This window comes from Megalobrama amblycephala, linkage group LG24 (genome assembly GCF_018812025.1).
Source record: "Megalobrama amblycephala isolate DHTTF-2021 linkage group LG24, ASM1881202v1, whole genome shotgun sequence".
Classification (NCBI taxonomy): domain Eukaryota; kingdom Metazoa; phylum Chordata; class Actinopteri; order Cypriniformes; family Xenocyprididae; genus Megalobrama; species Megalobrama amblycephala.
The window spans coordinates 978,134-993,561 of record NC_063067.1 but is presented as its reverse complement, the minus strand read 5'-3'; the positions used below and the strand labels follow the sequence as shown (position 1 = coordinate 993,561).

At 35.6% G+C, this 15,428-nt stretch overlaps 1 protein-coding gene across 1 annotated transcript in view; it reads left to right on the top strand.

The window, feature by feature from the left end:
- znhit6 (zinc finger HIT-type containing 6) overlaps positions 1–14,965 on the top strand; it is a 39,129-nt gene extending 24,164 nt beyond the window's left edge. Inside the window, exons 8-10 of the mRNA XM_048178161.1 lie at positions 328–408; positions 11,611–11,735; positions 13,672–14,965. Of these exons, the coding sequence (XP_048034118.1) occupies positions 328–408; positions 11,611–11,735; positions 13,672–14,342 (877 nt within the window). The 3' untranslated portion in view covers positions 14,343–14,965. The remainder of the gene's footprint in view (positions 1–327; positions 409–11,610; positions 11,736–13,671) is intronic.
- Positions 14,966–15,428: the final 463 nt, after the last annotated feature.

Genomic DNA, 15,428 nt, shown 5'->3' with positions numbered 1-15,428 from the left:
GTGTATATATTCCCCAATAAAGTCGAGATGAAATCAAAACTGACACTGTTTACTTTCTTAATGCACATTCCAGTATCCAGCCAGTTTTACTCAGATATGTCACGTTATGTAAGTAAAACGTGTTGCGAATGCTGTTAAAAGGTCTGTTTTTCTCTTTACGTTTCTTTCCTTCCAAACACACACATGTCACCACCAGCAAAAAGTGCTTAACTGTACTGACATGAGCTTAATGACACACACACACACACACTACAGTATGATGGCACTGAATGTGTATTTCCAGTTTGGTCCGGTGAGGCTGATCTCATGTGTGTGCTGTGTTTCCAGGTTAAAGGTGTACGTCCACAGTCCTCAGGAGGACATCAGAGTCTTTCTGAAGGCAGAGCAGAAACAAGCCAACTCTCCCAGGTAAGATACTGTCCGCCCATTCGTCCTTTTGTTTTATGTGTTTGTTTGTTTGTTTATTTATGTATGTATTTTATTTGCTTATTAATATCATTTATTTTGTTTAATTTATAATTAATTTAGTTTGATTAATAATAAACATTCATTATTGTGTATGTTTATTAATGTATTTTTTTTTTTTATTTGTTCAATTAATTAATTAAATTAGTTTATTAATGTAAATTTATTTTGTGCATTTTATTTGTTTATCAATGTAATTATTTATGCATTCATTAATAAATGCTATTTATTTATTTTTATTTGCTTAATGCAATTATTTTATTTTTGTTTATTTCTTTTTTTTAATTTATTTATTCATTTAATTTAAGTATTATTAATTAGTTATGCATTTTATTTATTAATGTAATTTTTATTTTATTAATTAAAATTTTGTATTAATGTTTATTTTTATTTATATATTTTGTTTAATGTAATTGTTTATTTTACTTTTGTTTATTTATTATGTATTACTAAATGCTATTTTTATGTACTAATGTAATTATTTTTTTATTTAATGTTTATTAATGTATTTTATTATTTCATAATGTATTTTTCTGTATTTGATAATTTTTTTTATTTTTATAAATTTGCTTCTGAAATTGTCAATCTCTATAAAGTGATTTTTAAAAATCCTTATATCATCAAAATCATGGAAATGCATTTGCCAAAAGCTGTGAAAACTCTGTAAATGATCTTAAATTGTATTCCGTTAAACTTGCAGATGTAATTGGCGACAATAGATGTTTGGTCAAAATTATTGGTGAAAAAAAAAAAAAATCTGCTGCCAAAGCAAATCCACTTTGATGAGATTAATACGGTAAAACTGACGCCATTGTTACTGTTCGTATCACTGTGTATCAAGAGCTGAGATTCAGATATGATAATGAGCATTTGGTTTCTGACCAATCACAACAGAATAGGCCATCTGACCAATCAGAGCAGAGCAGCTCTCAGAAAGGCGGGGTTTAGAGAGACTGAATCCTTGCACAAACCGTTTCAGACACTGTGAGAAAAGAGCTGATGCTGCAGTGGATATTATGAGAAAATTAAAGTGTTTTTTGACCTTGGATGAATGTGAACCTGTTGTATGAGACAAATTTAAGAGCCTTAGCACAATGGGGGCTCTTCAGCCGTTATAAAACCAAATATTGTCAAAAAAATGACACATGATGAGAGATGATTTGATTGCTTTGGACTACTTAGTCCAGACAATACTGTAACACACTGAGAAGAAAAATAACTGAGTGTTGATGTTCTCATCGCTTTAGGGCCTAATCTTAGCATGTGACGTGTGTTTTCGGCTTCCTGTCCTTGTAAATGCCACTTGAGTGATATGTGTGTGTTTTATAGTGTCTTTGGTAAGAACGGAAACATACCCTGAGATAACGGAGGCTTTCGATTGGCTGAAGCCCTCTGTCTGATTTATTCCTCCTTGTATGAAATCGACAAAAAATGCTTTATGGGAATGACATCACTGCTCATAAATTCCCCCGGAGTTACGCAGTCGGAGCGCTTTGGGGCTCATCAGAGATGATTTTTGTTTTCGTGTCAGAGGGCCGTGTGAGAGTCGTAAACCCCACAGTCTGAACTGCTCCTGGATCAGTGGCTTTGCTAGTGTTTTTGCCCCCCGTGTTATTTTAGTGTCATTGAGATACTATTATAGTTTTTTTTTTCTTCTTCTTATTTTTTATTATTTTTGTATTTTCTGTTTTCATTTTAAAGGTTTAGTAATTTTGTTGGGGTTTTTTTTGGCATTATTCATTTTTTTTTTTATATTTATTTATTTAGTATGTTTAGATAATTTTTATTCATTTTCATGTCAAGTTACGATACCGAGCAGAACCACATGGAGATAACAAAAAAAAACTAAACCAACCGCTTTGACCTGACTGCATTTAACTACTACGGTACACAAATCCATTCAGAATTACTAAACGTGTGACAAATCAAAACATTATCCTGAATGTGTGTGGAAACAACGTGAATGTACTAAAATATGTCTGTGCATACAGTGCTCAGTGTAAATGATTACACCCCCTTTGAAAAGTAACATTTTAAACAATATCTCACTGAACACAAAAACATTTTTTATTCAAAGTTTTATATAACATCTGTTTAACTTATAACATGAACGTAAGGTTAATAAAACATAACTTAGAGAACAAAATTTTCAGTTTTATTCAAATTAGGGTGATGCAAAAATGAGTACACCCCACTGAAAGTCTCTGGAGCAAAGCTACATTTTAGACTACAAATGTCTAATTTAACAAGAATTCAACCTCAGGTGAGTCTAATTCTTCATTACACAGGTGTCCAGCAGACAGCTGACTATAAAAGGGTGTTAAAAACCCATTTCTTACTGTCAGCAATGGCACCACATGAAAGAGAAATGTCACAAGACCTGAGAAAGAAAATCATTTCTTTACACCAGAAAGATGAACGCTACAAGAAGATCAGTCAGAATAGCAAAAGTGGTACAAAATTTTAACCCTTAAATGCATACCTCGTCATTCACTACCTTCCTCCTTGTTCATTTTTTAAAGTTAGACATCAACCTTCTTGGTATTCCTCAATCAATTTATTATAAAGAATATAACAAGAAAAAAAAATTATAAAAGAATGCCTATTTTTGTGTTCATTTTGTGTAAAAATTGTATAGGGCCGCGGACGACCCGAGGTGTGTATGAGTGTACGTAAATTTTTTCTGCACAGCAATTGAATCTTAGATGACGGAATAAGTGCAGTTCACCTTTATTCCACAAGGTGGCAATGTCTGATACACAATGCTGAAGTGACGACTCATTCAGACAGAAAACTAAATAATAAAAACATGAAATGGCTCAGCGATTTACGTACTGAACGCAATCAAATATGACTGTAACTGTTACAGGATGAATCTGGTGAAGCTGTTAGCGATCGAAATATTGATTTTGAAGATGTTGAAAATTATATAGTTTTGAGAATACATTTGAAATCGCGAATGGGCTCATATTCGTGACCTCAAACATAAAAATAGCCCATTATTTGCTGAATTTACTGGGAAATGAGCTCTGACGAGGACAGTGATGATGGCATAAAACATCTGCTCAAACTGAACCCTTTCAAGCTCCAAAAGATAACAAAATATGCTTTATTTTATTTTTCTGTAATTGTTACTAATATCAGAGGAGTTTTATATTATCGCGACAGGTAGAGATCCTTCTGTGTTAGATATTGATCCGGGTCGATAAAGACCCGAATATGTAAGAATGATTGGCGAAACAGTCATGCATTTAAGGGTTAAAAAAGATGGAACTGCAACCATCTCACAGAGACGTCCACGTCGTCCACGGAAGTTAACACCTCGACGGGAGCGTCTTCTGATGAGAAGGGTTGAAGAAAATCAGCATGCAAGTTCACTGCAGTTATCTAAAGGCAGGAACACACCAAGCCGTCGGTCGGCCGTCGGGCAGTTTTTGTTCATCGGCCGACTAAGTTTTCGCAGTGTGTTTCGCACCATCGGCTGAAGTTGGTCCTCGTTGGCTTTTTTTTTTGGCCGATTCGACATATTGAATCAGCGTCGGAACTGCCACCTGCTGGTTCGGAAAGGCATTGCATCTTACGCAGGCGCAGAACGGACGTGCTACTTGACCGTCGTCTGTCTAGTGTTGGTTTGGTGTGTCATGGCAACTTTGGACACACACGTTGCTGACGTGAGCCAACCCCACAGTCTGCTTTTGTCGCCACTAGTTTGTCGGCGTCGGCTTGGTGTGTTCCTCCCTTAAAGAAGTAGAAAGCCAAACTGGGGTGACTATTTCCCATGACACAATACGGCGTACACTGCAGAGGAATGGCATGCATGGGTGCCGTCCACGAAAGAAGCCTCTCCTAAAGCCCAGGCACAAAAAAAATCCCGTCCAGTGTTTGCCAGGGCCCATGCTGACAAAGATGAAGACTACTGGGACTCTATACTCTGGAGTGATGAGACCAAGATAAATGTTTGTGAAACTGATGGCTTCAACACAGTATGGCGTTGCAAAGGTGAGGAATACAAAGAAAAATGCATGGTGCCTACAGTGAAACATGGTGGTGTCAGTGTCCTTATGTGGGGCTGCAGGAGTGCTGCTGGTGTCGTTTCACTGATGGCATCATGAATTCACAGATGTACTGCTCTATACTGAAAGAGAAGATGCTACCATCACTCTGTGCCCTTGGTCGTTGTGTACTTTTCCAACATGACGATGATCCTAAACACACATCTGTTGGATTTCTGAAGAAGAACAGGGTGAAAGTGATTCAGTGGCTCCTGATCTGAACCCAATTGAACACCTATGGGGAATTCTGTTGAGCATCACTCTCCATCCAGCATCTCTAAAAGATAGATGTTGCAAAATGTTGCAAAATCGCCAACTTGTTCATTCCATGCCTAGAAGACTTGGTGCTGTCATTAAAAATCATGGAGGCCATACAAAGTACTAGATTATGTAGTTTTTGTTTTGGGGGCATTTTGTATTTTTGCATCACCCTAATTTGAGTAAAACTGAAAAAAGTGTAATCTAAGTAAATATTATTAACCTTACTTTGATGTTATAAGTTAAACAGATGTTATATTAAACTTAGTCTTGACAACATTTTGAAAATAGTTTTTGTGTTCATTGAGAGATTGTTTAAAATTTTACTTTTCAAAGGGGGTGTACTCATTTATGCTGAGCACTGTGTATGTATATGTATGTATGTGTGTGTGTGTGTGTATATATATATATATATATATATATATATATATATATATATATATATATATATATATATATTTTGATTTATTTATTTGATTTATTTATTTGATTTATTTATTTAATCGCACATCAAATTTGGCTGAGAAATTACCTTTTTTTTAATAGATTACAAAATAGTAGTAATTTCCACAAAATAGATTTTTTTTGTAATAGATTACAAGAAGGAGTTTTTTTTTTTTTTTTTTTTTTTTTTTTTTTTTTTAAGAATTTTATTCAATGAAATAATACTCCTAAATAAGAAAATAAAACTACCAGTAGGTGGCAGTAAATGTCTAAATCAGTAAGTCATTGAATCATTCATTCATTTGACTCATTCAAACAGCTGATTCATTCAGGAATGAAGTAAATGGCTCTCTTTATGAATGGGTAATTGAATCATCGATTCACCCAATTGATTCAAAACACAGATTCATTTAGAAACACAAGACGCACAATCGTTCTGCTTTGGCTTTATAGATAGCCTAACAAAAACAGACAATATTGTTTCTAAAATATAACACAATATTGACTTATTTATTGAACTGTTGTATGAATTATCACATTTGTACTTGTGTGATATTAACTATATTATATGATATAAATATGAAATAAATACTCACACGGGGGATTTTTGCCCTGAAATCTTGAATTTTAGGGTCATTCGAACTCATTCCATAGGCTCCATCATGCAGTGAGTTATTGCCCTGCTTCATGTTCGTCATGAATCAACTGTATGAAATGTAAGATGAACTGTAGGCGGGACGGGTGCATTAAATGAGTTAATAATTTTAAATTGACAGCCCTAATATATATATATATATATATATATATAATATTGCACACACTTCTGTTAGTTAGTTTTCTGACAGCTGATTTATGGGGTGAATGTACGTGCACAAAAGAAAACAAGATTAAAATAGAACAGATTCTGGAGTCACTCTGCTAAAATGACTGTTTTCCACTTAAAATATATTTGTGTGAACGTTCTGTGAGCATACCTGTGGTCGAGAGACTCTTGTGCTCTCCAACACACACTCACACACACACTGTTCTGACGGCAGTAAGACTGTCAGCATGAAAACCATCAGCGCTGATTTACTCTCTAACAGCAGCTCGTCTCTTCTGTCCACCTAGGCTTTGGTTTGGCGTTTAATGGTGTTTACGAGCATCTCTAGTTTCAGGCTTGTGCTTGTGATCAGATGCCTGATTTTCACCTGCTGGACCAGTAAACGGCTGAAGGTGGACGTTTGCACAATTACACTAAAAGACTTTTACTTGCTAAAGTCTAAACTGTCAATCAGACGACAGAAGGCTTGTGTCCCACAGGTTTATCAGATCGCATTGATCATTTAGAGGCCTTAGAAATGCGTACTGATAAGCCTTTCTGCATAGGCTTGAGTAGGTTGCATTGCTACAGTATCTGCACATAATGCAGTTCATAAATCTGAATTCTTATGCAACTGAACTTGTGCTCGCTGAGGTTTTCTTTGCACAGAAATGGGGCGTTTGTTTGTTGCGCACAGGCGTTTTGTGTCCCTCGGCCCTGTCGAGCCAGCAAAGCCTCGCACATCCCTTGAGGTTTGGCTCGGTCCGGCTTGTTTTCCTTCGCGGTGCTTTTTGCCTCTTTGATTTGGCCTGGAAAACAGAATGAGGCGTCTGAGGATCTGTTGACGCAGGTGGCTGCATGTTCACCAACAGCGTCGTATTTGTTGGAATTGGTTCGAAATGCCTGGCTCTCTAAAAGCTCCTGTGTTTTGGATGAATCCCGAGCCACTTTCAAGCTGTGAGGAATCGACCGCTGTAAAATCCCTGATTTACGAGGCTCTCCGACTCATGACGGCAGGGCTCAGGGATTCGGTGATGTCATGTGAGAGAAAGTAAAAGGGCACGGCGTTTGTTAAAGCTGTTACTGATTCATGTTGAACGAGTTTCCAGCCGTGAGCGAGATTTAGCCTCGAGTTGATTTTTATGGAGCCAAGACGTGACTGCTTCCTCTCGCACCTCCAACCATGATGTCATGGGAATGTTCTGGAAGCGAAGAACGTCAACACAAGAAGATGGACGATTGCATTGAATATTAATGTTAAAATAAATTGATTAATATGAGTCGATGAATCGATTCTTGTTTCAGTGGCATCTCTTCTATACGGAGCCCTGCACGACATGTAGGACAAAAATTGTCGGCTAAATCATGAGCATGATTTATAAATCGAGGGAACTAAATAGTAAATCGTGCACACTATTTAGCAAATCGAAGGAATGAATTCGTAAATTGTCCGCACTATTTAGCAAATCGAGGGAACAAAATAGTAAATTGTGCGCACTATTTAGCAAATCGAGGGGACGAAATCGTAAATTGTCAGTGCTATTTAGCAAATCGTGAGAACAAAGTAGTAAATTGTGCGCACTATTTAGCAAATCGAGGGAACAAAATCGTAAATTGTCAGTGCTATTTAGCAAATCGAGGGAACAAAATCATAAATTGTGCGCACTATTTAGCAAATCGAGGGAACAAAATAGTAAATTGTGCGCACTATTTAGCAAATCGAGGGGATGAAATCGTAAATTGTCAGCGCTATTTAGCAAATCGTGAGAACAAAGTAGTAAATTGTCATTGTTATTTAGCAAATCTAGGGAACAAAATAGTAAATTGTCCGCACAATTTAGCAAATCAAGGGAACAAAATAGTAAATTGTGTGCACTATTTAGCAAATCGAGGAGATTAATTAGTAAATCATCTGCACAAATTAGCAAATCGAGGGAACGAAATAGTAAATTGTCAGCACTATTTAGCAAATCAAGGGAACAAAATAGTAAATTGTAAGCACTATTTAGCAAATCGAGGGGACGAAATCGTAAATTGTCAGTGCTATTTAGCAAATCGAGGGAACAAAATAGTAAATTGTCAGCGCTATTTAGCAAATCGAGGGGACGAAATCGTAAATTGTCAGCGCTATTTAGCAAATCGAGGGAACAAAATAGTAAATTGTCAGCGCTATTTAGCAAATCGAGGGGACGAAATCATAAATTGTCAGAACAAAATAGTAAATCGAGAGAACAAAGTAGTAAATTGTCAGTGTTATTTAGCAAATCCAGGGACCAAAATAGTAAATTGTCCGCACAATTTAGCAAATCAAGGGAACAAAATACTAAATTGTGTGCACTATTTAGCAAATCGAGGAGATTAATTAGTAAATCATCCGCACAAATTAGCAAATCGAGGGAACGAAATAGTAAATCATCAGCACTATTTAGCAAATCGAGGAGATTAATTAGTAAATCATCCGCACAAATTAGCAAATCAAGGGAACAAAATAGTAAATTGTGCGCACTATTTAGCAAATCGAGGGAACAAAATCGTAAATTGTGCGCACTATTTAGCAAATCGAGGGGACAAAATCGTAAATTGTCTGTGCTATTTAGCAAATCGTGAGAACAAAGCAGTAAATTGTCAGTGTTATTTAGCAAATCCAGGGAACAAAATAGTAAATTGTCCGCACAATTTAGCAAATCAAGGGAACAAAATAGTAAATTGTCAGCGCTATTTAGCAAATCGAGGAGATTAATTAGTAAATCATCTGCACAAATTAGCAAATCGAGGGAACGAAATAGTAAATTGTAAGCACTATTTAGAAAATCGAGGGGACGAAATCGTAAATTGTCAGTGCTATTTAGCAAATCGAGGGAACAAAATAGTAAATTGTCAGCGCTATTTAGCAAATCGAGGGGACAAAATCGTAAATTGTCAGCGCTATTTAGCAAATCGAGGGGACAAAATCGTAAATTGTCAGTGCTATTTAGCAAATCAAGGGAACAAAATAGTAAATTGTAAGCACTATTTAGCAAATCGAGGGGACGAAATCGTAAATTGTCAGTGCTATTTAGCAAATCGAGGGGACGAAATCGTAAATTGTCAGTGCTATTTAGCAAATCAAGGGAACAAAATAGTAAATTGTAAGCACTATTTAGCAAATCGAGGGGACGAAATCGTAAATTGTCAGTGCTATTTAGCAAATCGAGGGAACAAAATAGTAAATTGTGCGCACTATTTAGCAAATCGAGGGGACGAAATCGTAAATTGTCAGTGCTATTTAGCAAATCGAGGGAACAAAATAGTAAATTGTCAGCGCTATTTAGCAAATCGAGGGAACAAAATAGTAAATTGTGCGCACTATTTAGCAAATCGAGGGGACGAAATCGTAAATTGTCAGTGCTATTTAGCAAATCGAGGGAACAAAATAGTAAATTGTCAGCGCTATTTAGCATATCGAGGGAACAAAATAGTAAATTGTCAGCGCTATTTAGCAAATCGAAGGAACAAAAAAAGTAAATTGTCAGCGCTATTTAGCAAATCGAGGGAACAAAATAGTAAATTGTCAGCGCTATTTAGCAAATCGAGGGGACGAAATAGTAAATTGTTAGCGCTATTTAGCAAATCGAGGGAACAAAATAGTAAATTGTCAGCGCTATTCAGCAAATCGAGGGAACAAAAAAGTAAATTGTCAGCGCTATTTAGCAAATCGAGGGAACAAAATAGTAAATTGTGCGCACTGTTTAGCAAATCGCGGGAACGAAATAGTAAATTGTCAGCGCTATTTAGCAAATCGAGGGGACGAAATAGTAAATTGTTAGCGCTATTTAGCAAATCGAGGGAACAAAATAGTAAATTGTCAGCGCTATTTAGCAAATCGAGGGAACAAAATAGTAAATTGTCAGAACAAAATAGTAAATTGTCAGCGCTATTTAGCAAATCAAGGGAACAAAATAGTAAATTGTAAGCACTATTTAGCAAATCGAGGGGACGAAATCGTAAATTGTCAGTGCTATTTAGCAAATCAAGGGAACAAAATAGTAAATTGTAAGCACTATTTAGCAAATCGAGGGGACGAAATCGTAAATTGTCAGTGCTATTTAGCAAATCGAGGGGACAAAATCGTAAATTGTCGGTGCTATTTAGCAAATCGTGAGAACAAAGCAGTAAATTGTCAGTGTTATTTAGCAAATCCAGGGAACAAAATAGTAAATTGTCCACACAATTTAGCAAATCAAGGGAACAAAATAGTAAATTGTCAGCGCTATTTAGCAAGTCGAGGAGATTAATTAGTAAATCATCTGCACAAATTAGCAAATCGAGGGAACGAAATAGTAAATTGTAAGCACTATTTAGCAAATCGAGGGGACGAAATCGTAAATTGTCAGTGCTATTTAGCAAATCGAGGGAACAAAATAGTAAATTGTCAGCGCTATTTAGCAAATCGAGGGAACAAAATAGTAAATTGTCAGCGCTATTTAGCAAATCGAGGGGACGAAATCGTAAATTGTCAGTGCTATTTAGCAAATCAAGGGAACAAAATAGTAAATTGTAAGCACTATTTAGCAAATCGAGGGGACGAAATCGTAAATTGTCAGTGGTATTTAGCAAATCGAGGGGACGAAATCGTAAATTGTCAGTGCTATTTAGCAAATCGAGGGAACAAAATCGTAAATTGTCAGCGCTATTTAGCAAATCGAGGGAACAAAATAGTAAATTGTCAGCGCTATTTAGCAAATCGAGGGGACGAAATCGTAAATTGTCAGTGCTATTTAGCAAATCGAGGGGACGAAATCGTAAATTGTCAGCGCTATTTAGCAAATCGAGGGGACGAAATCGTAAATTGTCAGCGCTATTTAGCAAATCGAGGGGACGAAATCGTAAATTGTCAGTGCTATTTAGCAAATCGAGGGAACAAAATAGTAAATTGTCAGCGCTATTTAGCAAATCGAGGGAACAAAATAGTAAATTGTCAGCGCTATTTAGCAAATCGAGGGGACGAAATCGTAAATTGTCAGTGCTATTTAGCAAATCAAAGGAACAAAATAGTAAATTGTAAGCACTATTTAGCAAATCGAGGGGACGAAATAGTAAATTGTCAGCGCTATTTAGCAAATCGAGGGAACAAAATAGTAAATTGTGCGCACTATTTAGCAAATCGAGGAGATAAATTAGTAAATCATCTGCACGAATTAGCAAATCAAGGGAACGAAATAGTAAATCGTGCACACTAGTTCTGCTCACCAAAGCTGCATTTATTTGATCAAAAATATGGTAAAAATTGTGAAATATTATTCCAATGTAAATCAGCTGTTTTGTATGTGAATATATAGTAAAGTGTAATTTATTCCTGTGATCAAAGCTGAATTTTCAGCATCATTACTCCAGTCTTCAGTGTCACATGATCCTTCAGAAATCATTCTGATATGATGATTTGATGCTCAATAAACATTTATGATTATTATCAACGATTATTATCAACATAAATGTAAATGCATTATGTCTTGATGTATATCAAATATCATTAAAAAGGCTGATCATAATATAGATATTCTTGGCTGTGGTGTGACGTGTCACTTCATTTGTTTGTGTTGTTTTTGGCAGGTATCTCGAGCTGGACCTGAAGAAAAGTCTGCAGGAAAACCTGATGCACAAGACTATTGTGGAATACCCAGAAGTCTTTGTGGTTCTGAAACAGCACAGTCAGGAGTTCCTCGCTCACAGACCAGGTACGAAACACACTCCGAATCACACGAAACGCTTTCCTCGCTTCTCTGAACACACACTAATACTGTGTGTAATATATCATACATCACCCCCAAATCACAAGCAAAAAACATTCAATATTAAATGCATTATTTATTATTTTGCATATGGAATTTTTGTATGTTTTTAAATAATATTGAGCAATTATTTTTATGACATTTAAGCAAGTAAAAAATTTTAGTTCTGTGTTAGATGTATTAAAAACATTATCAATTAATTTTTTTTATTATTAATTATAATATTTTGTACAAGGAACATTTTTTAGGTTAGTTTGCTCGAAAATTAAGCAAATTTACCCCATTCTTATTTTACTAAAATTGTAGTAATTGCTAATTTTATTTATTCATTGTTAAACGTATTAAACATAATTATTATCAATAATAGCATAAGGAAATGTTTTTTTTGTTGTTTGTTTGGGGTTTTTTTTCCATTACAAATTGTGCATATTTATACATTATTTACCCCTTATTTTACTCTTTTTATGTTAAATACTTTAAATAATTTGAGCAATTACTCCATTTTTTCAGTATTTATTTATTATAAGATCTTTTAAAATAATACTAATAATTCTATTATGTTTTTATTAATTTTTGCATATTTATAGATCATTATTTACTTTTTTAAGTGAAATACTTTAAATAATTTTAGAAATTACTACATATTAAGTATTTAAGTATTTATATATATAAAATATTGCACGAGGAACATTTTTACGTTTGTAAATAATTGAGAAATAATTTTCATGATAATTAAATATTTTCTCCCCCCATTCTAATTTTACTTTTAAACTTTTCTGAATAATTTTGTAGTTATTAATATTCTCAGTGATGGTTGTCATTACTATATTATTTTATTTAATATTTAAGCATATTACATTGGAGAGTGTTTAATTGTCATAAAACTGATCGTAATGCAGAGAAAAAAACAAAACTTCATGGTCCAAAAGACAGCCTTGATTTCTGTGAGCTAAAAGTTGTTTCTCTTCATGTTCTTGTCAATTTTTTTTTTTTTTTTTTGTGAAATTCATTCACTACAACAGACAAGTGGAACTGACTAAAGAGTTTCTTCTAGCACAACTTTCTTCATATGCTAATTCGCTTATGTAACTCATTTGGTAGCAGGTCCATCAACAGAGCTCGGATAAAGATGAATGGAGGGCTGTTGATGTGGTATAGATTCTCACGAGGAGCCCATAATCTCAGCTTGATTTGTTTATAGTGTTTGCGGATTCTCTAACCATAAAGATGTTTATGTAGGAAGCGGATTCAGTTCCTCTTCACACACTTACACAACACATTTGTATGCAGAACATGTGTGCTACTTGCTCTGGCCATTGCGTAACTCGAGCGTTCGTGAAAAGGTCGATGGAGAAAAGGAAAGGGCTGCTTGGCGAGAGAAAAGTGTTCAGAGCCAGCCAGCAGGGGTCCGCGATATCGACGCCAGCCGCGCTGATTCAGCAGTGATCGTTCGCCGCACCCTCGTTTTTCGTTGAGTTGACTTCACCTCTGTAGTATTTGTCACACAGCCGTTGCATTTCTTTTCGGCTAACTTATGACCATGATAGTAGCTTATATATTCTCATTTATAGAACAGTTAGTTCTGGTTCTCGAATCTGACTGGCTGAGAGTCTTTTCCAGCCATGCAATCAGAAATCTGCCGGATCTTCACTGGCAGCATTTTTCCCAGTGAGCGTCAATGGTGGAGGACCAAACCCACTGTCACTTGACAGATACTGCTGCTATTGTGTCACGGAAAGTAGTTTTAAGAGTTTGTTTTTTTTCAGTTTATATGTTTTTGTGTATATATATATATATATATATATATATATATATATATGTATGTGTGTGTGTGTGTGTGTATGTATTTATGGTTACACCTCTATTATGCTTCTTGTTCTAGAGCATTCCAGTGCCGTCCAGTGTGTCTCCAGAGCTCCATGTTCCCCGGCTGAACCACATTCAGAAGCTCCTGTGCACGTGGCCAAGAGGACTAAAGTCGTCCCCGAGGACGATGAGCTGGAGGACGGAGAGCTTCGAAGTGACGAGGAGGATGAAAGCGCTGAAGACGATGATGATGCTGGTGATGAGAATAAGGTGCCTGTATCGCATCATGATGATGACAGTGATGAGGAAGAGCTTCACAACAGTGTTCTGGACGCTCCGGTAGATTGTGCGAACACAAACGAAGCGGTTTCGGTGAACATCCCCAGTGGAACTGAAAAAATGATGGTGGTTTCTGGAGATGTTCAGGACAGCACTGAGACTTTCATTGATGATGGTAGCTCGCTGTGTGAAGGCAGTAAGATTGCCGTTTCACCTCACGACTGTCAGCAAAACATCCCTGAACTTTCTGATGAGGACAAAAATGGCGATAATGGTGCAAAGCATGACAAAGATGGAAAGACTGACTCTCAGCATGACTGCGTCGACAAAACTCAGAGTTCATTGTGCGATCGTTCTGATGCAAGTGAAATTGAAGGGCAGGAAAACACACAAACTAGTGCGAGTAGAGAAAATACTAACATATATTCCAATGAAACTCACGTTGATGCAGATGTTCAACTAGCATAGGCGCCGAAAATCCTCATGTTTATATTAGTGAGGATCATTAAAGTGTCTGTGCAAAACGATCCTGTTATCTAACGATCCTGATAATCAGACCAGAGTTGATAAGAGTTCAGAAACAACTCCAGATAAAGACAATAGCAGTAATCGTTGCCAAGGCAATGGACTGTTTTGGCGACTGATGTTTTGAGCGCTGATAAGCGATATCAGGCGTCACACGTCATTGTGCTCATGGAGACGGACAAACGCAGAGACATTTCTGAAAAGGTCACGCTTTTGCAGAACTCATGAAATGCTCTACGTTCTATGACATTAACCTCAGGAAATTGTGTTAAAATAGTTGTTTCTTAACATGATTTGTTTTTGTCTAGATTTAAGTGACAAAATTAATCAATTTTATATTTTATACAAAATTTGTTAGTCTGAATTCTTATTTTGTGCCTTAGAATTGCAACAGAAAATGTAACTACTATTCACAGGATTGTTGCGTTACAGATGTGCACAGCATTTCAATTAATTTGTTTTCCAACATTGTGCTTTTGCAGAGTTATGGCAAACATTTGTTTATTTATGTACAAGTATTTTTATGCCATGTGCCTCTTTAATAAACTTCTGCATCTGTATGTGAATGTTGGCAGTTTTGAGTGTCATTTGTTAACGATGTTATGATTTGTGTGCACATGTAGGGGGCGTTTACGTGACAGCATTTTTAACTCACAACTTTTTATGCATTTTTTTGTTTATTTACACGACAAGTGTTTTGGGAGCCTGAAAACACAAACTTTTGAAAGCTGTGCGAGTTTTAAAGCGATATCATTTGCACGCACAATGTGTACAATTTTACGTGATTTGTTTATAAAATTTGCGGAAACACATTAACTGTTCTGATAAAATATTTGCAATTTGCTGTTATTGCATTATATTAGATGTATTATTTTAATCATTTTTTAATTCATTTTAATCTTGTTTTTGTTTTATTTATTTGTTAAATCAAAATGCATTTCTTTTAATCATATGTTTGTATATAAATCAAATTTGATTGAATTGTTTTATTTTAATTGAATTTAAATATTTTTTACTTATTTATTTTAA